Raw genomic sequence first — 26,659 nt, 5'->3', positions numbered from 1 at the left:
CATTTTAGGCTAATGTCACCGAGCAAAGCAAGCATCAGAGTGGCGGGTCGGGCCCTAAGCCCACGATCGGCCACAAGAGGGCGCATCACGTTTTCTCCAAGAGAAGCGGGGCTGCTGATGAACGACGGGGTCCTGGCCCCCCAGAGACACTTCACCTCCTGGGATCTTGCTCTAAGGAAGCCCGGTGCGAAGGAGGTGGCTTTCTCAGGTGGTCGCGCTAGATGTCCAAGGCTTTATGTTCGGTCAGATGAGCTATATAATAAAATGAAAGTGTTAACTGGCATGGACGATAACTGCTGCCTCCACCGCCACTAGTCGTGACGGTTTTTACTCTGGATGTTTTTCAATTGGAAAAGCAAACTCCGCCTTTTCCTGAGCCGCTTGGATCTTTGTGGAAGTGGGTGGGCTGCACATATACGGGACGGATTCGTATAGGCTTGCACCCTGGTTCCGAATTTTGCAAATATTCGCAGTCTGGGTCACTGTCATCCGGACTGGGAATCCCCAAGACCCGTTAAGGGAGGGCAGGTAAAGATGATGACAGGTGAAATAGGTACCTTTGAGTTGGAGGAAAGGGATTGGTTGAAAGCTACTTAGACAATTCTGGAAAGGAAGGGTTAAAAGGAGCCGGCGGGTGAAGGAGATGCGAGGAGATAGCGAGGGAAAGGCAGGCGTGGAAGAGGAAACGAAAGGGCTGGCGGGGCTCTGGGAAGGAAGGGGTTAACCCCAGCTTCGCCCCCGGGAGGAAAGGGACGCGTGAACACAGGGGAGGTGAGATCTCGGCGCAGCCTCCCCAAAACAACAGGCCGCTCAGGCAAAGCGTGGGTTAAGGGGGCGGGCCTGGAGGGAAGCCACGTGCCGGGGCGGAAAGCTATTGGTTCTCCCGGAGTTGTTTGTGAGTGGCCATTGGCGACGTTGAGGCGCCACGACGAGCCGATTGGCTGGGCCTTGGAGTGCTCGCCAGGGCAAGGGTAGGGAGGCGGCGGCCGAATCGCGTCGCTGGGCCGAACGGTGCGCGAGCGCTGCCCGCGCAGGGACCACAACCCGAGTCGCGGCCGCCGCAGCCATGCGCTGGGTCTGGGCGCTGCTCAAGAATGCGTCCCTGGCAGGGGCGCCCAAGTACATAGAGCACTTCAGCAAGTTCTCCCCGTCTCCGCTGTCCATGAAGCAGTTTCTGGACTTCGGTACGGAGTGGGCGGGGGGGCGGCTGGCAGCGGAGGCCCGCGGGGCGCTGGGAGGGGCAGCCGGGGGCCGGGGGGACGGAGGAGAAGAAAGGCCCCGAGTGACAGAGAAGGGTTATTTGGAAGGGTACAGGCAGGAAAGAGTTAATGGGGAAGGAGGGACCGGCCGGGGCCTCTCGACTGGGCTGTTGATGGGAATGGGGGGGCACTTGCAAGGACGGTCCCGAGGTTTCTTCCTCGGCTTCATGAGGGGTCTTGAAGAGTAAGGGGCAGTGAAGCCGTGATGTTACTACAGGAAGGGAATAGGGTGGTATCCAGACGCTAAAAGGTTAATGGGAGTTGTCCTCATGACTGGAGGAGTAGGAGCCCCTCCTCCCACCAGAGGAAACCGGGGGTCTGTTGGTGGGAGTGAGGAGGCAGGGTTGAGAGGTGCAGCCGTCTGGAGAGAGACCTGGACTGGCCACGAAGGGTCAGACACCCCTGGGCAGTGGGTGAGATTAAGCCAGGGGCAGTTGGGAAACGGGGCTCTTTCAGAAGATGCCAGTGGGAGAGAGTGCCCTGATTGGTAGGTATCCACCCACAGAAGGAGCTGGACCCTAGCTGCCCCAGTAGGCAAGGACACTTGAAGATCAAGTCTGTTCCGGCCTGGCAGCCTCTCCCGAGCTGGGCAGGGGCCCCAGGCACCATGATGTGGAGTCAAGTCGCCTATACCTCCCTTGGCTGCCCCAGGGTTGCTAGGTCAGGATCGCCCACTACCAGCATTCTGGGGGTGGCCCTGGGGCAGGAGGGAGGCTGTGCCAATGCAGCGGCTGAAACGGGCATTGTGTGGGCTCTGTCTGTCTACGTGGTATTTCCATGGTGCCAGCTGGGAACTGCGGGTGGGGAGCAGTTTCTCAAGAGTTGAGTTGATAGTGCCTGGCTTGGGGTGCAGCTGCGTCAATGGTGGGACGGGAGCAGGGAGGTGGCAGCCGAGACATAGGGCACCTGTTCCTCAGGACTTGTCTGCCTGCACCCCTGCCCTGTCTGAGTCTTGAGCCTCCCCCATGTAGGAAAGCCTCCTGGGCCCACTCCTAGCCCCCAGCCGCTGTCCCCACAAACGGCACCCTAATTACAGAAACACCACAGCTGTTGGGGGCTCGCAGTACAGTTTGGTCAACTTGTAGTTTTATGGGAGAAACTGAGACCTTCAAAAGGATGATGGCATGGCCTGGGTGACAGAGTTGCAAGCAGAGCCTGATGGACTGGAACCCAGGGCCTCTGACCCTGGGCCAAGGCCTTATTCGGGCCTCCACCCTCTCCATCTTGATGCCAGACAAGGACCGTGGCATTTGGACTCCTGTTCTTGGGCCCATTTGCCTCATGGATGGGCATTAAGACACAGCAGCCCCACATGGGCATTCAGGCCAGGCTGGGTGAGGTGGGCTGGCCATAGACAATATTGGGACACTGCAGTGGTGGTCTGACCACAGTCCCCCTCAGCCAGAGCCCAGTCCTAGGTAGGGATGGGTTTCCCAGGCTCCTTTGCCTCTGGGATCAGCCCCTCAAAGTGAGTATGCTGGGAGGGAAGGAAAGAGAAGTGAGGTGACTGAGGCCAGAGGCATTTCCAAATGGGCCCAGTAGTGGCCCTGTCCACTGGGGTTAAAGGCAAGCAGAGCTCAGCTGGGGGTGAGGAGAGGATGCCACCCCCTGAAGTGTTAGGCACAGGGTGTAGGTGTTTGAGCCCTGCAGGGGATGGGGAGCCTTGCTGTGTGCTCCTGGGCAGGTCACTTGCTCTCTGAACCCTCAGTTAATGAAGGGTTTAGCTGACCTGGCCGAGACATCCTTTGGCTTTCGTAGTTTGTGGCTCTGTGGTTCACGTCTCTTTCTCCTGCCAGGATCCAGCAATGCCTGTGAGAAAACCTCCTTCACCTTCCTCAGGCAGGAGCTGCCTGTGCGCCTGGCCAACATCATGAAGGAGATCAACCTGCTTCCCGACCGGGTGCTGAGCACACCCTCTGTGCAGCTGGTGCAGAGCTGGTGAGACCCCTGGCTCAGTCCCTGCACCTCCCACTCTATCGCCAGTGTCCCTAGGCTCAGGGATGGAGTCTCCAACCTTTTAGCAGCTTTGAGGGTGGGGTGGGGACAGACAGGAGACACCAAAGCCCCAAGAGCTTAGAGTTGCCTAGAGTCACATGGGAATCTGAGGCCAAAGCAGGACTGAGGTCAAGCTCCTAGTCTCCATGTCTAGCCCTCTTCTTACCACCCACCTTTCTTTGGAAACCCAGGATCCACCCAGGAAAACATGGTTTTCACAGCCAAAACCCCAAGTTAGGCTGATGTCAGCGTTAGCTACCAGCCCAGTGCTGGAACTCCAGTAGCTGTTAGGCAGTATTTATTTGGGGGTAACTTTTTGGGAAACAGAAACAAGAAGCAAGTTTTCAAATAAACTATTAACCCAAGCTGCAAGACAGACTATTTTGGATGTTGGAAAATACTCAGATACATGCAGGGATGGCACAGTACCTTCCCGCAGAGCTTTGGAGGGGCAAAGACCAAAAGTTTATTGTGCACTGCAGCAGGAACAGAGGGAAAGGCTCAGCAGACTTCACTCAAGAACTCAAGTTAAGTAACTGGATGAAATTAGCCAAAGGCCAGTCACATGAAGAATAAACAAAGGTGTCCCTTCTCACTGGGCATGTAAATAGCTAATCCTCATTGACTTCGGTGGCACCCGTGCAGAAATCTCCTGTTGGTTCTTCTGGACTTGCAGTATGATATGGCTGTGATTTCCTTGTAGACTCAGGAGCATGTGCCCACATGTACTCTGAGCCTAAAGCCATGCGAAGTCACAGCAGCTGCCCTTGGGGGCCTGTGATCTGGAAGGAAAAATAATACGCAGGCAGGGTGAACTTGAGTCCAGCATAGTGCTAGGAGCAGGGAGCTGCCGAAGAGTTCGTTTTGTTTAAATTAGGAATCCGAACATTATTTTAAAAGAACATTGATACTTTCCCCTTATTGTGGAAGTATAACAGGGTCACTTGACACTTGGAAAACGCAAAATAGTAGATAGAAGAAATTGCCAACCACTCCCCTCCACCCCCTAACCGAACACAGTTCAGTTTCATCAGATGTAGTGGTGCCTTTCCAGCACTGTTTTCTATGCACGGACCTGTGGATATGGGGCCTATTGTAATTAAATGAGGTATGGTGAGGGGCAGTGTTGTACACACAAGGCCAGGAGTGTAGTGGATACACCACGAATGTTGGTTGAATGACACGTTGTGGGCAGTTGCCATGGACATGCAGAGGAGGTGACTTGTCACTGGACCTTACAGGGTACCTAGGCAAGCTTAGAGCTACAGGGAAGGGAAGGGCATACCAGGCTAAAGGAATAGGCTGGGCAAAGGTGTGGAGACAGGAAGGGGCCTGGCTAATGTAGCTGGGAACTGACTTTCTGGAGATTGTGCTGTTAGTGTGGGCTGTGAAGAAGGGGCGGAGGAATGAGGCACAGAGCCTGATTTTCATGGAACCCAACCAGGTCACCCCTTGCTGTGCCCTGCCTCTCGGAGGTCCAGGACCTCTGAGCCAACCAACACTTCCCACCGTGGGTGGTGTGGCGTGGTGGGAAGGAGACAGAAGGTACCATCTGTTCTCCCTGGCCCTCCTCTGGCTCTATCCGGCTGCCTGACCTGGCTGCCTCTCCACCTGGTCCCTGACTTCAGGGCAGAACTTCTCAGGCCCCTCCCTGGACACCGTGTTCCTGGGAGAGCTGAGGGATGCAGGAGGAGGGCACAGGGCTGCTAATCTTCCCATGACTCCCCCAGGGGCCCCTGCAGAGTCCCTTCCTGAAAAATCAGTGACGCAGATAAGGGGTTGGCCTGACATTCTTCCACAAAGCTTGCAAGTAATGTCAAGTAACAGTGGGAGGGAATGAAGTTAGACAAGAGAGAACACTTCCTCAATGAAAGATTCAGCTTAGAGGAGAGCAGGCCGAGGGATTGCTAAAGCATCCCAACACGCTGAAGAGACAGCCTGCCAAGAAGGTTTCCGGAGAGAATGAGCATTGGCTGCAGCAAGAGAGACTGCGGTGTGAGGACAAGAAGGACTTCCCGACAGGGTTGAGGTGGCTGCCTGTGAGAGAGTGGAGACCTCTTTCTCCAGGAGAAACAGCCTGCCAGCTGGAAGGATGGAAGTGGGCAGGTTCTAGGTGCCTGAGAGGAGGAAGGGAGACTTTACCAGGGAGCTTGGCAAGAGGGCCTCTAGCCTGAGTCTGATGAGTAAGGAGCAAACCCTCTTTTCTGGAAACACAAGAGCCCTCAGCAGATGCAGTTATTAGTGGCCATGGTTCATCTGTGGTCATAGAAGTGGAGTTTCTACTCTGCTGGGGAGAGGTTCTAGGCAGAGTCACTGTGGGCAAGCTGAGAATTCCTGGTTCTAAATAACCCTGATACATTATTTCAACTGGACAGACTTGCGATAGTGGGCCCTGTTTTGGTGGAGACTGGACTGGGAGGGAAAGTCCCAGGTTTGGCCTCAGCATGCGTGACTTTGAAGCTTCATCCTGGGCAAGCCATGTGGCATCTCTGAGCCTCAGCTTCCTCATCTGTAAAATGGGGACCCATTGTGTCTGTAAGGGCCAAAGGCCAGTGCTAGATGTGAAAAGTGTGCAGAACTCTACCAACACAAGCCACGTCCCCAGGCTGCCGGGCAGCAACACCTCCAGCCCACAGATGATGTAATTGTGTTGTGGTTTCTTGGGCAAGGTAGTCATAAATTATGATAATAACAAAAGCAAACACCTCCAAAGGCTGGCTGTGTCCCAGGAGCTGTCCTAAGTGTCTACACATATTAACTCATTTCATCTTTACAACCTTATGAGGTAGTCCTTGCTATCATCCCATTTTCTAGATGAGAAACTAAGGTTCAGAGAGGTGAAGAAAACTTATCGGAGATCACTCAGTGAGTAGATGGTGGAGTTGGGATTCGAACCCAGCTGTTATGTGGAGACTGGATTCTTGAAGGGAAAGAAGGGAGCCTGCGCTCTGGGCGGTGATGTGGAGTCAGATTTCCAAGTTCATGGTGCAAGTCTGTGGGAGAGCAGAACTCACTTTACAGAATTGTTGACAGCTGGTGTTGTTAGAGACCGAAAGGGACAAGCCCGGCTCCTCTCCAGGCATGGAGTCGTGGGGATGTGCTTCCAGAAAATGCAGGGTTAAGCAAGAGCCGCCGAGTAGAATCAAATGACAATGACTCACTGCTATCACTAACAGGATATTTGTGGGGGCTGTAGGTGGGAGGTGATATGGCCGGCACCTTCGCACAAACCTCCCTTGCTTGTCAGCAAGGTGTGTGGACCCCACACAGAGGGTGTGGCTTGGGTGCCCAGGACCTGCTAAAGCCAGATGAGCTCTGCGAATCTGTCAGCTGCTCCTTGCATGGCCGGAGCAGAACCAACCACTTACTACGCATGTACTCGAGGCATCGTCTCCTTTTCTGTACACCCAGGCCCACGAGGTGCTTATTCCCGTGAACCCCATTTTGCAGATGGGGACCTGAGGGACTCGGTGGCCTCTTTACGGCGCAATCAGCAGCGGAACCCAAACCTGCCTGACTCAGAGGCTCTGGAGGCAGGACACCGCCACCTCTTCCCCAGGTGCAGCGAGCACCCCTCCCCAGCCTTTGCCTTGTTCACACCCTGCTCGCCAGCAGCTGGGGATATGAATGCACAGGGCACACCCTCACACACACCCACAGGCACGCACATGCCACATGCACACAATTACACACACTCCCTTGCTGGCTCAGCACCCCCTCTGCTCCCACAGGGGGCTGCAGGGCCCTCCTCCCACACTCGCTTACCCTCTGCTTCCGCTCCCACTGCCCATTCTCAGCCCCACACTCTCAGCAAGCCCCCTCATTTCTGCATGCATCCCACACCTTCTCCTTCCCAATCCTGGGGCTCTAGACTGGCTCCGGAGCCCTGGAAAGCAGGGTTTGGGTGGACCTCCACATTACCTTGGGCTGGGCTTGGGAGCTCCGAATCTCACCAAGGGACTCCTGGGGGCCTTGATTATTGTAGAGGTCAGCAGGCCCAAAGACCCCAGCCTCCCTGCCGGCCCGGGGAGGGGTGGGGGCAGTGCCTCTCCCATCTGTTGGTGCCTGTCTGTCACTGCACCACTGCTTTCAGGCCTCCCTTATATATTCTCTCTGGCCTGCAAGGGGTGGGCAGCCCAGAGGCCAACACCACTCATCCCCAATCTCTCTTCTTAGGACCAAGAACCGGCCCAAGGGTGACATTTGGTGTACCAGGCCCCTAAGGGGCTTCAGGGCAAGGCCAGGGACCTCTGGGAAAATCCTCATCCTCTCCCCTCCATTTCAAAAGTAGCCCGGGCCCCCTGCCCTGGAGGAGCCCTGGCCCTGTGAGAGAGGCTGGCAGGCGCTGCCCGCTGTCACTCCATGCCGGTGCCCTTTGCTCCACTTCAGTGGCCACGTGACCAGGTCCCATTTCTGCCCTCTAGGGTTGTTGAGCAGCCACAAAAGGGGTGGTGCCAGCAGCTGGGGCACTCTCCCTAAGTGAGACTGGGACTTTCACTGTGTCCACCCCCACCCACTGACCAGCACAGTCAGGAAGTGGCTTACTTAGCCTCCCAGCTCCCACCTGCTTCATCCCCACCTGCCCCTGGGAAAGGGTCCCAGGCCCCACTCTGCAGTGAGTCTCCTCTCCCTCCTTTCCCCACCTGCCCCTAGCACTGCCTGCATGCAGGCCCTCTCTCCCCTAAGAATCATGTGAGCATGAAGGTCTATCCTGGGTGCATTTAGGGAGCAAGGGATTCGGAGCCACGTGGGCCTGGGAGAGAGAATCTCAGCTCTGCGTGTTAACTTCCTCATCTGTAAAATGGGTCCAGCAGTAGTGCCTACCTCCGGGGTTCTTGCGGAGGTGAAAGTGGGGCAGGAGGGAAGCACAGGGTGGACCTGGCCATTGGTACCCAGTAAATGCCACCATCACCGTCAGCAGCGGCATCACCGTCAGGGCCAGTGTCAGCTGTTGGCCACGTGGTGTAGACTTGGAGTCTGCGAGAGCTGCGTTTGAATCCCAGCCTGCTGCTTACTGTGTGGCCTGGGGCATATCACCTAACCTCTCAGTGCTGGTCTCGTCTGCAAAAAAAGGGAAATACCTTGTGTTCATCAAGGCTGTTGGCAGATGAGAGACCCTGTGTGGGACTCGGCACAGGTGGGCGTTAGTGGTCGCTGTGTTATTCTCCAGGGAGACAGGTCTTAGGAGTGCCAGCCTGATCATCTGCTGGGTGGGGTGGCACGGATGGTGATGGGGGCTGAGAGGAAGGCTGATCTTTTCTGTTGTCAGGGCCCCCAGCGCCATCAGCAGCCACAGCTCCTCCTCTCCGGCTCTGTGCAGAGCTCTGGGTAGGGAGGGGTGGGTGGTGAGCTCTGGGCCTGAGACAGCCCCCTTCCTGTGGCAGTGGGGCAGGTCTCCAGGGCATAGGGGCTCAAACATGCTGCGATTCAGAGCCTACAAGCAGTGAGAGAGTATCAGATGCCGCCTAGGGGCTCAGAGGATGCACGCAGCTGTCGACGATGTTTGAGCCACCAGCCATAATAAGAGCAAGCATTTAGAGAGTGCTCACTATGTGCTAGGCACTGTGCTAATCGTCACATGGAATTCTCACCACAAAGCAGTAAATACATATCACAATCCCCATTTTCTTAACGAGTAAACTCAGGCCCACAGAGGCTCCTTGACTTACCCAGGGCCACACAGCTCCAAGTGCTTAAGGAGCCAGTTCTGGGTCCAGAGCTCGTTCTTTCACTCTCTCCTCTGCCAGGCAAGAGCGAGAAGAGCAGCAGACGCTAGGTTTAAGGGGAAGGGCATTCCTAGCAGGGCATTCACAGTGCAGAGGGCACTGTGTGAACAGAAGCGTGGAGGTGAGAGTCGAGCGGAATCAGCACCCTGGGGTGGCAAGAGCACTGGAGACTCGGGACTTCCTCATCCCACTTACTAGCTATGGGGCCTCTCACGCCTCCCTGGGGGAGGCTGTGCATGAAACTGATTCCTGCCTGTCGCACCTGTTACAGGTTACAGTGAAGGTCAGAGCACTGTGGATGTGGGAATGAGTCCTCGTGTGGTGGGGCCTTTTCTAGAAACACTGTTGGGCCCCTGGGGCCCTTGCCGCTGCAGGGCTCTAGGCAGCCCCCCCTTCCTCCTGGTTATAAGTGTTTCTGCCAGAGAGAGGCTCTTCCTGCCCTCCCCAAAGGAACAAGCCACAGACTGGGCATGTTAGCAGGGAAACAGGTCATGGCTCCCCAGGGCATGAGGCACAGTGGCTCCAGCTTGGTACCATCTGCCACCACAGGTGGGCCTGACTCCCTTGCAGAAGGAGGCCTGCTGCTGTCCCTGAGTTCAGGGCTTCTTTTTTGGGGGGGACAGAGTCTCGCTCTGTTGCCCAGGCTGGAGTGCAGTGGTGCAATCTCGGCTCACTGCAGCCTTTGCCTCCCAAGTTCAAGCAGTTCTCCTACCTCAGCCTCCTGAGTAGCTGGGATTACAGGCATGCGCCACCATGACTGGCTAATTTTTGCATTTTTAGTAGAAACAGGTTTTCGCCATGTTGACGAGGCTAGTCTCCAACTCCTGACCTCAGGTGATTCACCCGCCTCCGCCTCCCAGAGTGCTGGGATTACAGGTGTGAGCCACCACGCCTGGCTGAGTTCAGGGGTTCTTGATGCTTCTTTTAGAGCATCAAGCTCTTCTCGTAGCCCAGGGAAAACTGGCCTCCCCATCAGGCCTGTAGATGGGAGGGGCGGCAGGGCATCACCTATTCCTACCTGGCCTTTTGCAGTAGAGTGAGCTCTGGACTCTCGATGGGCCCCAGCCCCACCTGGGGACAGAGCCAGGCATACCTACCCCACCTTTGGGTCCTTCCCACCTGCCATTTGAGAATCCAGTTGCCTAGGCAGGTGCCTGGCCCAGAGCACCCCAGCTCAGGGGTCATTCTGGGAGCCCCTGTGCCGGCCCCTCTGCCATTGTGTCCCACTGGATGCAACAGTACCCCGGGGGGAGAAACATTAGGAGCCGTTTCCACGCTGGGGTTCAGAGAAGTCGATGCACCTCCCTGCCTTCCCCCACTGCAGGCGCTAGGTCCAGTCTCCCCGCCCCATCTCAGCCTCAGTCTCCTGATCTGTGAGGCCTCTTGGATGGGATCATCTCCAAGCCCCTTCTGAGAGGACTATTCTAGGATTCCAAAGCAAAGGTGCTAAACGGGGGACCAGCACATTTGAAGTTTTCTTGCATAACTGACTGGGTTGTCAGGGAGACTCACATACAAATGAAATGGATGGAGAAAAATAGTGAGGCGGCTTGTGGGCAGCTCTGTGTGGGGCCCGCGTAGGAGCAGGACAAGAGCGAGGCCCAGCTGAAATGGGTGAGGAGGGGCTAGCTGCCTGAAGCTGAGGCTGTGTCCCCTCCCGCCCCCGACAGGTATGTCCAGAGCCTCTTGGACATAATGGAGTTCCTGGACAAGGACCCTGAGGACCATCGCACCCTGAGCCAGTGAGTGGGGGCCCTGGGTGGGGCAGGAAGGCAGGTGTTGGCCAGGGGCATCTGGGGTTGCAGCCCCTGGGGCAGAAGTACAGCAGGATGGAAGAAAAGATGCCTGCCCTCAGGAACATCCAGTCTGAGACGGGAGACAGACTCTGCTTCAGGGAGCCCCAAGTTTGATAGGAGAGACATGGACTCCATTCTCACTGTTCCCTGAGCCCAGTGGGCAAGACCCAGACCCTGCCCTGGGGAGGATGAGAACTCTGGGTTTTCAAGTGGGAAGCCTGTTGGCAGGTAGCTAAAAAATCAAAGTGGGCTTTGGGAGGAGCAGGGAGGGCATTGGGAGTCCCTCAAATTGGGAAGGGTGGAGCAGGTGAAGACACCGTGAAGAGGGGACTCAGAAACGGAGGGGAGTCTGGGGGTGTAACATGTGAACACCTGCCCTGCCCCACAGGTTCACTGATGCCCTGGTCACCATCCGGAACCGGCACAACGACGTGGTGCCCACCATGGCACAAGGCGTGCTTGAGTACAAGGACACCTATGGTGATGACCCCGTCTCCAACCAGAACATCCAGTACTTCCTGGACCGCTTCTACCTCAGCCGCATCTCCATCCGCATGCTCATCAACCAGCACAGTGGGTGCCGGCCACGGCGGCGGGGCGTGGGGGGCGGTGCTGGGGCCCAGGGCCAGGCTGCTGAGGGGACCTAGGCCACTCTTCAGAACCCCACAGAAGGAGTCTTTGAGTAGTTATTCCAGTAACTTTGGAGTTAATGGCTCCGACATGGAAAAATAAAATTTTTCTTTCTCATTCATTTTCCATTTCAAAAACGTTTTGTTTTCAATGTTTGCAAAATGTAAAATTATGTCACATCTTTAAAAGAATGTTTAATTTAGTATTCATAAAACTCTCATTATGTTCAAAAACAATTTGTTGTTTAGAGTTTCTTATTCCAGGAAGATTCACTATGATTTTTGAGAAGTTGTAGCCAGTCATAAGTGAAACAAGTTCCTCATGCTCAAATAATTTCCAAAGCAAGGTGGTCAGAGTTCTCTTAGAATGTTATAGTCAAAGAAAAGAATAAATGCAATGTGGAGATGTGATGTGGGGAGAGACCTCTGAAAAGATGTCTGTTTCAGGTTTGCAAAGGTCCAACGCAAAGGTTTAGAAACGGCCTGAGCCAGGGCTGGAGGCATCAGAGGTCAGGGAAGGGAGGACAGAAGCAGGGGAGCGGGGCAGCTTTAGGACTGAAGCCCACAGAGGCATTGGAGGTGAAAGTAGAGAGAAGAGGAGAGCCCAGGGGAAGAGGGAGCGCTGGGACAGACTGCAGCCCAGCCAACAGCACCCTCCCTTCCTGCCTGCAGCCCTCATCTTTGACGGCAGTACCAACCCAGCCCATCCCAAACACATTGGCAGCATTGACCCCAACTGCAACGTCTCTGAGGTGGTCAAAGGTGAGCCATTCCCACGGTGCCTGGCCCGCAGAGGAGTCCCAGGGACCCCTCCAAGCTTACCTGGCCAGAGGGTGTCTCGTTCCTCAGTAAGGGGTGCTATGGGTTTAATGCTGGTGGTTCCCGGTGTCAATATCAAGAGGACTGCCTGCTGGGTGGGCCACCCATGCCCTGAATGACCCCATCTTCTCTCAGATGCCTACGACATGGCTAAGCTCCTGTGTGACAAGTATTACATGGCCTCGCCTGACCTGGAGATCCAGGAGATCAATGGTGAGTGAGCGGGGCTATGTGTGTGTCTGTCTCGGGGCTGGGGACACAGCAGGGCAAGGTGAGATGGGGAGTGAGGAGATGGACTGTTTTCTAGACAGGGGAGAAGCAGAGTTATTATTGTATTATTAATTCATTTGATAAATATTTGGACTGGGCATAGTGGCTCACATCTGTAATCTCAGCACTTTGGGAGGCCAAGGCAGGCCAATCACTTGAGGTCAGGAGTTTGAGACCAGCCTGGGCAATATGGTGAAACCCTGTCTCTACTAAAAATACAAAAATTAGCCGGGCATGATGGCGCACGCCTGTAATCCCAGCTACTTGGGAGGCTGAGACAGGAGAATCACTTGAACCCGGGAGGCTGAGACGGCAGTGAGCTGAGATCATACCAATGCACTCCAGCCTGGGTGACAGAGCGAGACTTCATCTCAAGCAAATAAGAAATTGAGTGAATGAATGAATGAAAGAGTAAACAAGACAGAAATGGTCACTGTTCTCATGCAGCTTACATTTTTTGGTGCTGTGAAGACTGGGGAATGGGGCCTTCAGCCAGTTAACAAGTAAATAAACAAGACCATCTCAGATGATGATGAGTGACAGGAAGGAAATAAAATGGGGTAACTCAACAGGGATGGGGAGGAGGGGCATGTTAGATGATGTATCAGCTTGGCTGCTTTCCTAGAACCCCAATACCAGTGGCTTACTTAAGAGGGAGGTTTCCCTCTCGCCAGCCTCTAGCTGGGGAGGTCAGGGCTGGCTCCCCACCCCTGATTCAGTTCTAGCCTGGAGGAAGAGAACAAGGGTGTGGAAAGCAGGGCCCAAGAATTGAATGCATCACTTCCATGAGTCACCGGCTGCCGCAGCTCAAGGGAGGCTGGGGATTTAGTCTCTCGCTGGGTAGCCATGTACTCAGTTAGAACCTTGTGGGAGGGGTGCCTCCTTTGGGTAAGGTGGTTGAGCGGTGACCTCCTGACAGTTTCCTGACCCTTGATCTTAACTTGCCCTGCAGCAGCCAACTCCAAACAGCCGATTCACATGGTCTACGTCCCCTCCCACCTCTACCACATGCTCTTTGAGCTCTTCAAGGTGAGGAGGCTGGGAGCCGGTGCTTTGCGGGGAGCGTGGGTAGGGCTGGCTTCTCCCATGCTTCTTTTACCTCTGCCCCTCCGCAGAATGCCATGCGGGCGACTGTGGAAAGCCATGAGTCCAGCCTCATTCTCCCACCCATCAAGGTCATGGTGGCCTTGGGCGAGGAAGATCTGTCCATCAAGGTATGTGACCCTTTGACCTTGGGGACCAGGGAGCAGTAATGGGGGCTTCCCTCCTGCCAGGAGACGGGCTCTCCTTTTCTCCTACATGGTGGGCAGATCCTGGGGGTGGGGAAGACCATGAGAAGGTCAGGGTACTGGGCAGGGTGGGGAAACTGAGCTGTAGAGAATCCCTGACACGTCCCACCTCTCCCAGATGAGTGACCGAGGTGGGGGTGTTCCCTTGAGGAAGATTGAGCGACTCTTCAGCTACATGTACTCCACAGCACCCACCCCCCAGCCTGGCACCGGGGGGACGCCGTTGGTGAGATGGCTTCACCCCAGCCCCTCCCACCTCCTGAAGGAGGCTTCTCTCCTCCTCACTCACTTCCCTTGCTCACTAGCTCCTGTGTGGCCGTCTATGACAGTCACCTGTCTTGAATCTGGGCCCCGCGCCTCCCGCATCTCCCCAGTCTGCACACATCTCACCTGTGTCAGATGTCTCTCTGTCAGCTTTCCCCCATCTTCCCTCTCCTCTGTAGCTCCCAAACCCCCAATTTCTACCTTTCTCAAGTGTTGTCCAACTTGTCAGCACTTCCCTGTTAGAGAACTTGAGACTCAAAGGAGCCATGGGGCCTGCTCTGACCTCCTGGCCCTTAAGCGGAATTCCTCTCCCTGCCCAAGCCTCCCTCCCACATTTATGATTCCCTCATTCACCCCACACCCACTTCTTGCCTCAGTGTCCCCTCCCGCATGTCCCCTCCCCACTCCAGCTCTGGGACCCCCGCCGTGTGACTCCAGCTCCATACCCTTCCCTCCCTGCGTCAGTCCCTGCAGCTCCAGGAGGCCCCTGCCAGCCTCCTCATCCTCACTGCCTTCCTGCCCCGCTGCAGGCTGGTTTTGGTTACGGGCTTCCCATTTCCCGCCTCTACGCCAAGTACTTCCAGGGAGACCTGCAGCTCTTCTCCATGGAAGGCTTTGGGACCGATGCTGTCATCTATCTCAAGGTGAGGGCCCTTCCTGCTGAGCCCAGCTGGAGAAGAGGTTTGCTGATGGGACCTGGGCAGGCTTGGCCAGCTGTGAGCCTTCCTTTCCACCCCCGAATCCTTCCCTGGCCCCAGACTCAGAATCCAAGCAAAGCTACAGTTCCTCAACCTGAAGAACCCTCAACCCCCAGACATGCACAGCTTGTCAGGGAATTTAGGGGAGTCTGTGGTCTATGATTAAGACCCCTGTGCTGGGAACCCTTGACTTGTTAGACCCAGAAGGAAGGGGACACCCTAGATCTTGCCATTTAGCTCAGAGGAGAAGACTGAGGCCCGGAGTCGGTGACTTGCTCAGGGTCACACAGCCCTGCCTCCTCCCCCTCCCTCTCCCTCCCTTAGAGGGAGCTGCTTTCTTCAATGGGCAGGAGGGGGACAGAGCAGGGACCACCCTTTCGTGGGTCTTTGCAGGGCCCCGTGTCTGGCAGCTGGGCTGCCGCTGAGCTGGGGTGGGGTGGTTTGCTGAGGAGTGGACAAGGCACAGAGAGGTAGGAGGGGCTGACCCTGGCACTCCCCAGGCCCTGTCCACGGACTCGGTGGAGCGCCTGCCTGTCTACAACAAGTCAGCCTGGCGCCACTACCAGACCATCCAGGAGGCCGGCGACTGGTGTGTGCCCAGCACGGAGCCCAAGAACACGTCCACGTACCGCGTCAGCTAAGGGCCGCCACTCATCTGCACCTGAGAGGACGGACTGCTGCCTCTGGGCCCCGCCACCGCGGTGCCCCTCACCATCCTCCTGGGGGAGCAGGGGGTGGGTTCTCCCTGATGACCAGGCTCTGTCTCTATGGAAGTCACTGCGGTGATAGGTCTGTGATGGTCCCTAAGTGCCAGTCCATCTCCGTGGAGACCCTTGGGTGGCCTCCCCATCTCTGTGGGCGATGCCTGAGGGTTGGGGGTGTCTCCACCCTGATGGGGTGTCCCAGAGGCATTTTCCCATGGCAGTCCTCCTCTCTGAGACCAGGGCTGTCACTTTTCTGCCAGCGGTACTGGGTCCCCCTCAGCACCCTCCACAGCCCAGGCCTTCCAAGTGGATGCTCCGCTTGCCTTATTCCCCCAGCCCACAGAGGCACCCTGGCCTTGGCCTGTTGAAGAGGCTGGGTGCCCTCCAGACCTGGGGACTGGGTGAAGAAAGGGTTGACACCCGTGAGTGGGGAATGAGGCTGGTCCTGCAGCCTCTCTCTCCATCGGGACTTTAAGGTCGGTGGCAGAGGGGGTGGCTCTCACAGGGCCCAACCCTAAAGTGGAGGAACCTTGTTAGACCCAGAGCTTGCCACCCAGCCAAGCTGCTTGAGGCCCTGCAGCAGCCTTGGCAATGTCTGTGCCACCTCCCGAGCCCTCCCAGCATGTCCTCATGTGCTCATGCCCAGCCACCCCTCCACAAGCCCAGTCCGTCCTGCCTGAGTTCCAGCCCCCAGCCCCCACTGTGCCCAGACATGTGTGCTCAGGGTGGCTTTCTTCCGAGGACCCTCTGTGTATATAGTTAGTTTTATAACCCTGAATGCCCCCACCCTTCCCCTAAGCACACGGGGGTTAAAGCTGTGTGTCCCTCCCAGTGGCTGTGGCAGTGACAGTGACACCCACACCCACAGTAAAGAGGAGACTGAATGAGACTGGCTTGGCTGCATCCCTGGGGGAGGGGACCCACACGTGCGCGCGTACACACGCACACTGCAGCGCCCTGTGACCACCACATGACGCACTCGGGACGTCCGGCCCAGCTCAGGACCGTGAGTAAAACACTGGGCAAAGCCATCCGTGCAGAACGCCGGATGGCCCAGCAGCTGGTGGACAGACCTGTTGTCCCACCACACTCAGGGCCCAGCAGCATCTGGCCAACCCAACAGCTGGAACAGACAGAAATTCTGGTCACTGGCACATCATAAGTGTTTATTGAAATAAATTGAGAACTGCCTCCCCTTCGCATGCAGGTAGGCACCCACTGTAGCTACTGATGGCTTTAAGGATGTGGGTGCCTTCCAACCTCCCATGGCCCTGCCACCAGGCCCAGATGGTGCCAGTGTCCTCATATCTGTTTCCCTCCGAAGCCCCTCTCCCAGCACAGATAGCAGAGGGGGGATAAGGACTGAGTCCCAGGTACAGGGTGCTGGCTGTAAGCCGCAGCCCCTGGGCAGCAATGAGGGAGCCAGCATGCATTGGTGCCATCCATCGCTCTGGGCAGATGGGAGGAGCTGGAGGGGTTTCCAAGCAGGAGCCCCCCGGCCCCATCGGTAACTGACTAGTGTCCTGGAAGTGGGGCTAGCTGTTGACCAGCGCCACACATGGACACTTCCTCCAAGGACATTTCCTAAAAAGGACACATGCTGTCCCCAGGCTGCTGGTAGACTCCACCCCCATCCAGGGAGCTGGCCCCAGCCCTCAGTGTGGCCCAGCGAAGCAGAGCTTGCACCACCTGCCAGTTCTGAGCCCACTGATTCCCTGACAATGCCTGGGGCAGATGGAGTGCTGATGAACCTTTCCAATCTCGCAGCTGCCAGGGACCCCCAGGTTTTGCCCCTCTTCCTGGCTGGGGTGAGAGCTGACCAGGTCAGCAGCTCCTAGGCCTTGGCTGGTGGAAGTGGTGTCCTCTGTCCCTATCAGCTCCTGTTCGCTCAGCTCCCAAAGAGGGCTCAGGTGCCCTCTGAGGAAGCAGCAGGAAGTGAAGGGAGTCCTGGCTTGGAGAATGGGTCAAAGACCAGGTTTTGAATGGGCCCTGAGAGGCAGACCTGTGTGGATGTCATCTCGCCCCCTGGAACCCACAGGACAGAGGAGGGGAGTGGGAGAAGAGGGTGTTCATCTTCCCCTCTTGAGTCCTGGCAAAGACTGCACTCACCCCAGGCTGCTTTCTCTGCTCTCCTGTTGAGGAGTTTGGCTGGGAGTCTACCCTGAGTGCAACTTGCTGCAGCGCCCACTGGCCTCTCAGGGGAGCAGGACAGAGCTCTCCCACCACACAGCCCCCTGGGAGAGTGGAGAGGAGCAGCTCCCACACCTGCTTCTGCTGAAATGCCCAGCCCAGCTCTGAGCCCTGGGGCCCAGCCTCAGGGCCTCTGGCAGGCAAGCAGGCAGGCAGGCCTCCTAGCTCCCCTCTACCCCAGCGGCACGGTGGCCTGAAGGCAGTGGGACAGGCTGACCCAGGCTCCCAGACTTGCCTCGGCCCTGGCCTCTCTGCCCTCTCCCCTTCATCTGCTCCTCCCCCAGGAATTCTGTGCCAAACAAGTCCTCAAAATAGGATTTATTACTAGGCCCTCTCCCTGGGGTCTCCCTTTCTGGGGGCTCTGGGTCTAGACCAAGTGACAGGGTAAGAGAGGGCATGTCCGCCCGTGATCGTGGGACCAGGCTAGCCCAAGCGCGGCGCCCAGGCCCAGCCTCCCTGGTGAGGCCTGTGCCCGCCGAGCCAGCGGCCGCCCTGCCGAGCGCCAGCGCCTGTACACCCTCCCCTAGCTCTTCTTGGCCTCCTGCTCTCGGCGCCGGAGCTTCTCCCGCTGCCGTGCAGCCTTCTCCTGGGCCTTGCGCTCCTTCTCGGCAGCCGCTGCCAGCTCCTTCAACTTGCGCTTCACCAGTGCCCGGTCATGCGAGTTGCTGAGCCCCAGGCTCTGGGGAGGAGTCCGGGGTGAGGGAGAGAGTCCCGGAACCTTCCCAGTCCTGGCCCCCCACGCCCAGGCTCCTTTTCCCCAGGTGTACTCTGGAGCTCCGAATCCTCCCTGGAATGGAGCCTCCGCCTCCTACACCGTGACTTGCCCGTGGATCAGAACCCCCAGAGCAAGAATTTGGAATGAGTGTGGTTGGGAGAGATGAGGGTTGGGGGTATTAGGCGCTTCCTCCTCCTCCCCTACCATACACCTCCACTCAGGATTTCAGCCTTGGCCTGGCTCTGCCCAACCTCCTGAGGCCCAGAGATGGGGAGTCACTTGCCCAAGGTCACACAGTTAGTCAGTGCCCAAGGACCCTCCTCACTTCCAGAGACTTCCTGGGGGCTCTTTTCACCATCCCTGCCCCGAAGCAATTCAGCAGAGAGCAAGAGACAGGCCGGGAACCTCCCAGCTTAGAGGTCAGAGACCACCCACCCCTCCCTACATCCTCCCCTGCCCACCATCACCACCAGCCTCTGAGACAGAATCAGACCAAGCTGACCAGGGGGAGACATGTGGCTTCCCATGACACCAGGAAACTCATATGCATCAAGGGTCATCCTAGAGGGCAAGGTCAGCCTGGAGACCAGGACTGGAGCTTGAAGGTCACACTGAAGTCATGGACTAGAGTTTCAAGTCAAACTAGGGATTCATGCTACAACACAAAAGATTTGACCAAGGACCTTGCTAGAGGTCAGAGGTCAGGGTAGTAGCCACAGATGGAGTGAAAAGGTCAGCCCAGGAGGCTGGGCTGAGGGTCAAAGGTCAGGACAAGGGACTTCCAATCCTTGAAAGTCACCTCAAGTAACTGGGCTGGGTCATGGCCCTTCCGCTCTGACCCACCTTTAGTTTGCTTCCGTCCAACTGCAGCAGCTGTGCCCCGTCTACCTGCCGTGCAGCAAACTCGGCAGCATACTGTTCCAGGTTGAGGCTCTGCAGCCACTGGCCCACCTGCTGGCTGGTCCAATGGTGGACAGGGGGGAGGGGTTCATCCAGGAACTGGGCAGAGACCAAGAACAGTGAGGGGGAGGCTTGGCCTGTGACCTGAGCACCTTGCAGAGTCAGAGGTCAGGACTCCGTGGGTACCCTGGGCCAGCCTTGCTCACCTCATCTGAAGACTGAGACAGCGTGTGGTAGGGGTAAGAACATTTGACCTCCTGCCGGGGCCCACTGGGGATCTTGGGGCTGCTGCTGGGGGGCGTGGAGTCATCACTCAGGGTGGATTCCTAGACAGAAGAGGGTGCATGCCACTGAGGAGAGTTCATCCCCAGCCCACCATCCCTATCTGGGTGGCGCTGAAGTCCTGGACTAGGCACCAGGAGTTGCTCAGTGCCCCTGTGCATGAGCCAGGAGCTAGGCCCGCACACAGGACATGATAACTCATGTTGGGCATCAGGACCTGAAGCTTCCAGGAGAGCAGGCAGCCATCTGGAGCACATGAGGTTAGAACCAAGCCAGGTTAGTAGGAATGGAGGCGGTCTCAGGCAAGGCGTCACTTCCTACAGGCAGCTCACCGGGATTCCGCCAGGCTGGGTTAGGCGTCTCTGCTCTGTGCCTCCCACCTAGGCTCTAGTACCCCAGCTAATAAGTGCCTGATTAGAGGTCTTTATCCTCACTGGACTGTGAGCTCTAGGAGGGCCTGGGTTTTATCTTGTTCATCATGGTGTCCCAGTGCCCAGCATAAGGGAAGGAAGAAAGAGGAGGAGGAAGGAAGGAAGTTCCAGGTGCGAAGGGATTCTTTCTCCCCCGAATTCCCAGCTTCTGATTTTCTCCTCTGCCCAGCTGAACATAAGAAACAGAACCATAGAACAAGTACTGGGCTGGGGGGGTCTTAGAGCTTGGCACCTACATCTGTGCCAGTCTGTGGGCAAGCCCCTTCTCTCTGGGCCTTCCTTTGCTCATCTGTACAATGGAGATGAGTGTGCCTTCCCTCCCTACTTCACTGAGCCTTTGTGAGAGTAAAGCAGAAACGCGTTTGGGGCTTTGTAAACTGTAGAGGGCGCTCTGAACATAAGCAGATGCTCATCATTGCTGCTTTTACTCGGTCTCACATCACATAGGGTTGTAAACTTTCAGACCACTAGGCTGGGGTCCTGTTCTTCTCTATATCCCCCAGGCCTCACCCTACCAAGCAGGTGGCCCAGCTCCTCACACAGGAGTGGGGTTAGAACTGAGCCGGGCAGAAGAGTTAGCAGGAATGAAGGAAGTCTCCAGCTGGGGGAACAGTAGGGAATCAGTGTTCAGTGATTTGCTGAATGCATGAACCAGTGACTGAATCAAGGAATGAACTCCTCAGGATATGAAAGAGTGGATGAGTGAATGAATGAATTCAGAGAATGCATGAAGTAACGGATCACTGCATGGCTCCATGGATGGACACATCGATTCCAGGAATGTCTGAATCCCAGCCTGAACCAGGGTGAAGTATGCCCTCATGTCACCTGAGACTGGGGGCCAGTTTGGGGACAAGTAAGCTATGGACTTACCTGGGAAGCTGACTTCTTAGGGCTAAAGCCCTCGTGTTTAGGGGAGCAGGCGGGGGAGGTGGTGCTACCCGAGGATGCTGAGCCCTTGCCGCTGTCTGTGAACCAGGAAAAAGGCAGGAAGGGGGAGACCCCTGACCTGCCGGACCCCTCCACTGACTCCCTGCAGAGAGAGTGTTCAGCATGGGTGTGGGTACAGAGGGGAGGACCAGGGCATACGGGGAGCCAGGGGTGGGAGCTGTGGGTGGGCCGCCGTGGGCACTTCTCACCTGCTGCCCATGGACAGGCGGTTGCTGCCTTTCTCCTTCCGGCTCTTGCCTGTGGATGCTCGGCGCAGGGTGACCCTGTGGGGAGGCAGCAGGAAGTGGAGCAGGGCTGCCCAATGTGCTACCCCTTACCCCAGCAGCTCCAAACCGTGTGATCTAGCCCTGCCTCCACTCACCCCAGGTCCAGGAACTTTCGGCGGGTCTTCTTATCCAGGCCGATGGTGGGGCTGGCGGGCTCGGGAGGACTGGCGTCGCGGCTGTCATCTTTCCAGGGAGAGAAGGAAGGAAATTGCCTGTCTGCTGCCCTGCCTGCCTCCTTCGGCTGCCAGTGTGCGCTGGTAGAAATTCTCTTGACTTGGAATCAGGCAGCCTGGCTCTGGTGACCTTCACTAGCTGGGTGCCCTAGGACAAGCCACTTTATCTCTCTGGGCTTCCTCCATTTTAAATATGGGGATAATAACATCCACCTACTTCATGGGGCCTAACGGGATGCTTATGACAGCCTTTTACAAGCTATAAAATGTTCCAAAAAGGTAGGAACCACTACTACTCAATTTTATCCTGGCCAACTTCTTTTTTTTTTTTTTTGAGACGGAGTTTTGCTCTTGTTGCCCAGGCTGGAGTGTAATGGTGTGATCTTGGCTCACTGCAATCTCCACCTCCTGGGTTCAAGCATTTCTCCTGCCTCAGCCTCCTGAGTAGCTGGGATTACAGGCGCCCGCCACCACGCCCAGCTAATTTTTTGTATTTTTAGTTGAGACAGGGTTTCATCATGTTGTCCAGGCTGGTCTCAATCTCGAACTCCTGACCTCAGGTGATCCACCAGCCTCGGCCTCCCAAAGTGCTGGGATTACAAGCATAAGCCACCGCACCCAGCCTGTCCTGGCCATCTTCTAAACAGCCTTCCGATCTTGGCTTAAATGTCATTTCCAGGATGTTCCCAGCCATGCCAGGCATCCTGGTGTATGCTCTCCTGCCACGCTGCCACACACATTTCCCAAATAGCACTTGTTATAGTTTGTAGCTAGACATTTAGTTAGGGGATGATTTGATTGGGTTTTTGTTTTGTTTTGTTTTTGAGGCAAGGAGTGATCATAGCTCACTGCAGCTCAGAACTCCTGGGTTCAAGCTATCCTCCCACCTCAGCCTCCCAAGTAGCTGGTTCTACAGGTGCACACCACGCGGGGCTAATTTTTTAATTTTTTCTGGAGACGGCCTCGCTGTGTTGCCCAGGCTGGTCTCGAACTCCTGGGCTCAAGCGATCCTCCCATCTCAGCCTCCCAAGGTGCTGGGATTACAGGCATGAGCCACCAGCCAGGCCTGATTTGATTGTTTCTTCTCTAAACTACTATGATGATAAAGGCTGCACGTGTTTGCTCACCTAGGTGTCCCAGAGCCCACAGGGTCTGGCACTTAGTAGGCATTCGGTAAAGAATGGGTGAGCCACGGCGTTCATTCTCCACCTCCCTCAGCCACTCTGCCCAGTTGCCCCTTCCGCGGCTGCGGTGCGCGCCGGGACCGGAAGGGCTGCTGCGTCCCGGAGCGACCAGCAGGGGGTGCGGCGCTGGCTGCCTCTCACCTTCGCTGTGCGGCTCTGCGCGCGGGTGGCGGCGCACGAAGCTGGGGGAGCTGTCGGAGGAGGGCGCGGAGCGCGGCGGAGAGCAGGAGGCGGCAGCCAGACCCTCGTGCGAGGCAGCGTTGTGCAGGGGCCGGTAGCGCGTGAGCGGCGAAGGCGGCGGCTCGTCCTCGTCCAGGCTGCGCCGCAACCCCGGAGGATCCAGGCAGAAAGAGCCCCCGGCCGGGGACCCCGGGCCTGAGTGCAAAGGCGAGCGCAGCCGGTGCAGGGGGCTCCCGCAGCCGTCGGTCACCTGGACGAGGGGGCAGGCGCTAACCGAGAACCCTCCTCCTCCCTTCCCGAAGGAGCTGGGAGACTTTCACCCTGTAAACTGCGGGCCCTGAGGGTCCTTCGGGGCCTAGAGGGAGGGTTTCCTTATGCCTTAGGCAGCGGGGTGGCTGGAGAGTGAGGTGGGAAACAGAAGCTTTGAGTCACATAGGCTGGGGCTGAATTCCCCCTCCTTCACTTACAGTGACTTTGCTACTGGACCTCTCAGGGCCTCAGTTTCCTCAGCTGTGAGATGAGGCTAATAATATCTTCTTTACAAATGATTAAATGAGCCAGAAGTGAACTCCAGCTAACACTTTGTTAGCATTAACTAGGTTCAGAAGTCTCGGGGATGTGGTTCCTGGAAAAGCCCTTTGGAGCCATATCCAGGGGTGGAGGAGTGGAGGGGTGGGAGGGTATGTGTGTATTTTCCTAACTTGCCCCAACCTTGCCTCCGGGCCCGTCGGAGCCTTCACCATCCTCTGCGGAGCTGGCACTGTCCCGAAGCCTGGAGCGGGACGGCCGGTGTCTCCGGCCCTTGGCCAACAGTTGGGCCCGGGCCTTGTGTAAACTGCTGTCCAGTCTGGCCGTCTCTGGCACAGCCAAGTCCAGGTCTGCAAATCGGGGGAAGGGAGCAGAGACCAGACACGTGAGAGGTGATGACAAGCCCAGAGGCCCACCTCAGGGGCCACCTGCACCCACACCCCAGGCATTCAACCCGTGTTCTTGAGTGCTGGGAGCACAGACAGATGAAAAACAGGGTGTCTCCCCGTCTCAGGTGGGAGTGGGTGGGTGTTCAGGGGAAGCAGACATGCCAGCACTAAAATACAGCGCGGTGTGATGAACCCTCACATAGACACGGAGGAATGGTAGCCCTGTTTGGATACATCAGAGGAGGAAACAGCAAAGCTAGGTTTTAAGGTCTGGGTAGGAGTTTGTAAGAGATGAGGTGGGCAAAACAGGTATATGCAATGCTAGGAAGTAGGGAAACAAGGGTGGTACCTCCAGGGACAGTTGGAGGGTAGCTTTGTGGAGAGAAAGGTTGGGTGATGAGGCTGGAGAGATGATAGAAATAATGGCTACCATTTAAGAAGCACTTACTACACATCAGACAGTGTACATACATCATCTCTCACTCAAACAACCCGGTGGGGTTGGGACAGTTACTGTGCACACTTTACAGCTGAACAAACTAAAACTTAAGTCACTTGACTAAAGCCACCAGCTAGCAGTGGTCCAGGATTTGAGCCTGGCTAGTCTGGTTCTAGAGACTGGCCCTACTGGGGACACTGACTTGCTGTGCCATGAGCAGGGTCTCACTCAGAGATAGCACTGCTGAGCATCTAGAGGGCTTGCAGTTGGAGTGGAGCAAAGAGACACCCCCAGAATCTAGTGGCAGTGGCAGGAAGGAAAAAGTCCCATAGTCCCCTGAAATCTCTCTCCTGCCCCGGGTCTGTGACCCAGTGCTGGGTCTTGCACAAGGACACGGAGGAAGAGTAAGCAGACCCAATGGGTCCAGCATAAAAGTCCTTATTACTCATAGCTCCGCTTGTCATGTGCTGCACCTTGGAATGAAGCCCTCATGCTGTACCAGTCCTGAGCTTGGCACTGGGGTCTCCAAACAGAAAGAGTCTTCCCAGGCTTCAAAATGGGTCAAGACCTTTCCTCCCTACTCCACCCACCATGATCTCAGGGGCCCTATTCTGTCACCCATACCCACCTGGCCTTGTCTGATCCTCTTTCCTGTCTGTAGACAACCCCTAAGCCACCCCAGTTGCTCTCCTGGCTTAACTACCACCTATTTCTATTTCCAGCCTTGACCCCCTCCCCTGAATTCCAAGCATGGGCACTCAGACACCTGCCAGGGAAGTTACCATGTCAAAAGGCCCAAGGCATCTCAAGCTCAACTCATCAAAATGAACCGATCATGTAACCTCAAACCAGCTTCTCCTCTCTTCCTTGACTCAGTAAAAAGCCCCCTTGTCCACCCAAGTCGCCCAAGTCAGACAGCCCTAAGCTACCCTTCTCTCTCAGCCCCAGACCCAGTTGGTAATTCATGTGTCCAGCTGTCTAGTTGACACCTCCACTTTGATGTCCACCAGGGGTCTTCAGCCTACATGTGCTGTAACCTCCTGATCTCTACTGCCCCAGAGCTGCTCCTCCCAGTCTTGGTGAACAGTAGCTCCATGCTTCTAGTTGCTCAGCTGAACCCCTGGAGTCATTCTTCACTGCCTTCCCTACCATCCTACAAACTGATTCATCCACAATTCCTGTTAGCTCTACTTTCAAAAGATAGCTAGACATACTGAAATATTTATGGTGAAGGGATATGATGTTTTGGACTAGGTTCCATATAATCCAGGGCAATAGGGGGAGGGTGTGGAGGGTGTGGATGGAATAGATATGAAACTAGACTGGCTGTGACTAGGTATTGTTGAGGCTGGGTGGTGAGTTCTTGAGTGCATGATGGAGTACACTCTGCTGTAATCTCTAATTTTGAATCTGTTTGAGATTTTCCGTAATAGATTATTGTTTGTGCGAATGTATACACATACTCCTATATATGTGTATATATGGAGAGAAAGGGAGGAGAGCAGAGGAAGGGAGAGGAGAGGGAAAAAAAGGAGGGAAGAGGATAGGAGGAAAGGGAGGGAAGTGAGAGGGAAAACTCACAGTCTCTTAGACCAGAGGGTCTAAACTGCCATCATCTTTTAGCCTGGATTATTACAAACAGCCTCCTAGCTGGTCTTCCTTCCACCTCCCTTTCCCATCTACAGTCTATTTTCAACACAGCAGCCAGAGTGATCCTGATCAAACATGTCAGTTTATATCACTCCCCTGCTCAGAACCCTCCAGTGACTTCTATCTCATGCAGATTAAGAGCCAAAGTTCTCCCAGTGGCCTTCCAGAGTCAGCCTATGCTCCCTTGCCTCTCTGAGCACTACTCCTGTCCCTCCACTCCAGCCACCCTGGCCACCTGGCTCGTCCTCACACGAGCCAGCCTGCACTGCAGGGCCTTTGCACCTCCTCTGCCCTTTTTCTGCAAGGCTCTTTCCACAGATTTCTGCATGGTTCTCTCCCTCACTTCCTTCAAGTCTTTGCTTAAATGCTTTCTCTCACTGAGGCCTTCCCTGACCACCCAACTTATAATAGCCCCCCTACTCCAAAACCCCACTCCTTTTGTTCCTATATAATTTCTCATTCTCTGGCATGCTATATATTTCGCTTATATCATTTAATGTCTCTCTCCACCCATTAGAATGTCAGCTCCATGAGGACAGGTTTCTGTTTTGTTCACTGCTCTATCACAGGCAGAGAACAGTGCCTGGCACACAGTAGGTGCTTAGCACACCCTTTTAATGAAAGAAAAAAGTTCTGTTGATTGGCCTTCTCACACCCAGGGAACCTGGGCTCTCCTCTCCCTCTGGACCGAACTGCCTCAGCTCAGGCCTTCACCTGAGTGGAGGGGAAACTGCCCCCACCTGCCACCCCAAAACATACAACTCTCTCTCCTTTGCTCCCTGCCTCCGGTCTGGCTCCTCCTTGTACCTTCCATGTGGCTAGAAGAAACTTTCTGAAGCACATTTCTTTCTTTTCTTTTCTTTCTTTCCTTCCTTCCTTCCTTCCTTCCTTCCTTCCTTCCTTCCTTCCTTCCTTCCTTCCTTCCTTCCCTC

The 26,659-nt window shown here is 55.9% G+C and overlaps 2 protein-coding genes across 5 annotated transcripts in view; one reads left to right on the top strand and one right to left on the bottom strand.

The window, feature by feature from the left end:
• The first annotated feature begins 910 nt into the window (after positions 1–910).
• Positions 911–16,648, top strand: PDK2 (pyruvate dehydrogenase kinase 2). 3 transcript variants are annotated; one of them, XM_017853901.1, is made up of 11 exons: positions 911–1,184; positions 3,056–3,197; positions 10,651–10,722; positions 11,165–11,349; positions 12,078–12,167; positions 12,360–12,437; positions 13,447–13,523; positions 13,610–13,708; positions 13,902–14,009; positions 14,578–14,691; positions 15,246–16,648. In XM_017853901.1, exons 1-11 carry the CDS (start codon positions 1,067–1,069, stop codon positions 15,384–15,386), a joined length of 1,224 nt encoding a protein of 407 aa, XP_017709390.1. In that variant the 5' UTR covers positions 911–1,066; the 3' UTR covers positions 15,387–16,648. The 3 variants fall into 3 exon arrangements, with proteins under 3 accessions (XP_017709390.1, XP_017709392.1, XP_017709391.1); XM_017853903.1 differs by lacking the exon at positions 911–1,184 and adding an exon at positions 1,376–1,919; XM_017853902.1 differs by lacking the exon at positions 911–1,184 and adding an exon at positions 1,388–1,746.
• The window catches only part of SAMD14 (sterile alpha motif domain containing 14), a 20,584-nt gene continuing 10,513 nt past the window's right edge, over positions 16,589–26,659 (bottom strand). For both annotated transcript variants that reach the window (XM_017853899.1, XM_017853900.1), the window contains exons 3-10: positions 23,433–23,599; positions 22,683–22,971; positions 21,280–21,367; positions 21,107–21,181; positions 20,841–21,000; positions 19,461–19,580; positions 19,198–19,353; positions 16,589–18,318 (exon numbers count right to left, since the gene is read on the bottom strand). In XM_017853899.1, the coding sequence (XP_017709388.1) occupies positions 18,163–18,318; positions 19,198–19,353; positions 19,461–19,580; positions 20,841–21,000; positions 21,107–21,181; positions 21,280–21,367; positions 22,683–22,971; positions 23,433–23,599 (1,211 nt within the window). In that variant the 3' untranslated portion in view covers positions 16,589–18,162. The remainder of the gene's footprint in view (positions 18,319–19,197; positions 19,354–19,460; positions 19,581–20,840; positions 21,001–21,106; positions 21,182–21,279; positions 21,368–22,682; positions 22,972–23,432; positions 23,600–26,659) is intronic.

Source organism: Rhinopithecus bieti, unplaced genomic scaffold (assembly GCF_001698545.2).
Source record: "Rhinopithecus bieti isolate Rb0 unplaced genomic scaffold, ASM169854v2 scaffold_35856, whole genome shotgun sequence".
NCBI lineage: Eukaryota > Metazoa > Chordata > Mammalia > Primates > Cercopithecidae > Rhinopithecus > Rhinopithecus bieti.
The sequence above is the reverse complement of the archived record's forward strand: the minus strand, read 5'-3'. Positions and strand labels throughout refer to the sequence as shown.

Excerpts from the sequence above, each read along its gene's own strand:
- PDK2 (XM_017853901.1), top strand. The coding sequence starts at position 1,067 with ATGCGCTGGGTCTGGGCGCTGCTCAAGAATGCGTCCCTGGCAGGGGCG. Across the intron at positions 11,350-12,077 it reads CATGCTCATCAACCAGCACA|CCCTCATCTTTGACGGCAGT; the intron begins GTGGGTGCCGGC and ends TCCTGCCTGCAG. Across the intron at positions 13,524-13,609 it reads TGCTCTTTGAGCTCTTCAAG|AATGCCATGCGGGCGACTGT; the intron begins GTGAGGAGGCTG and ends GCCCCTCCGCAG.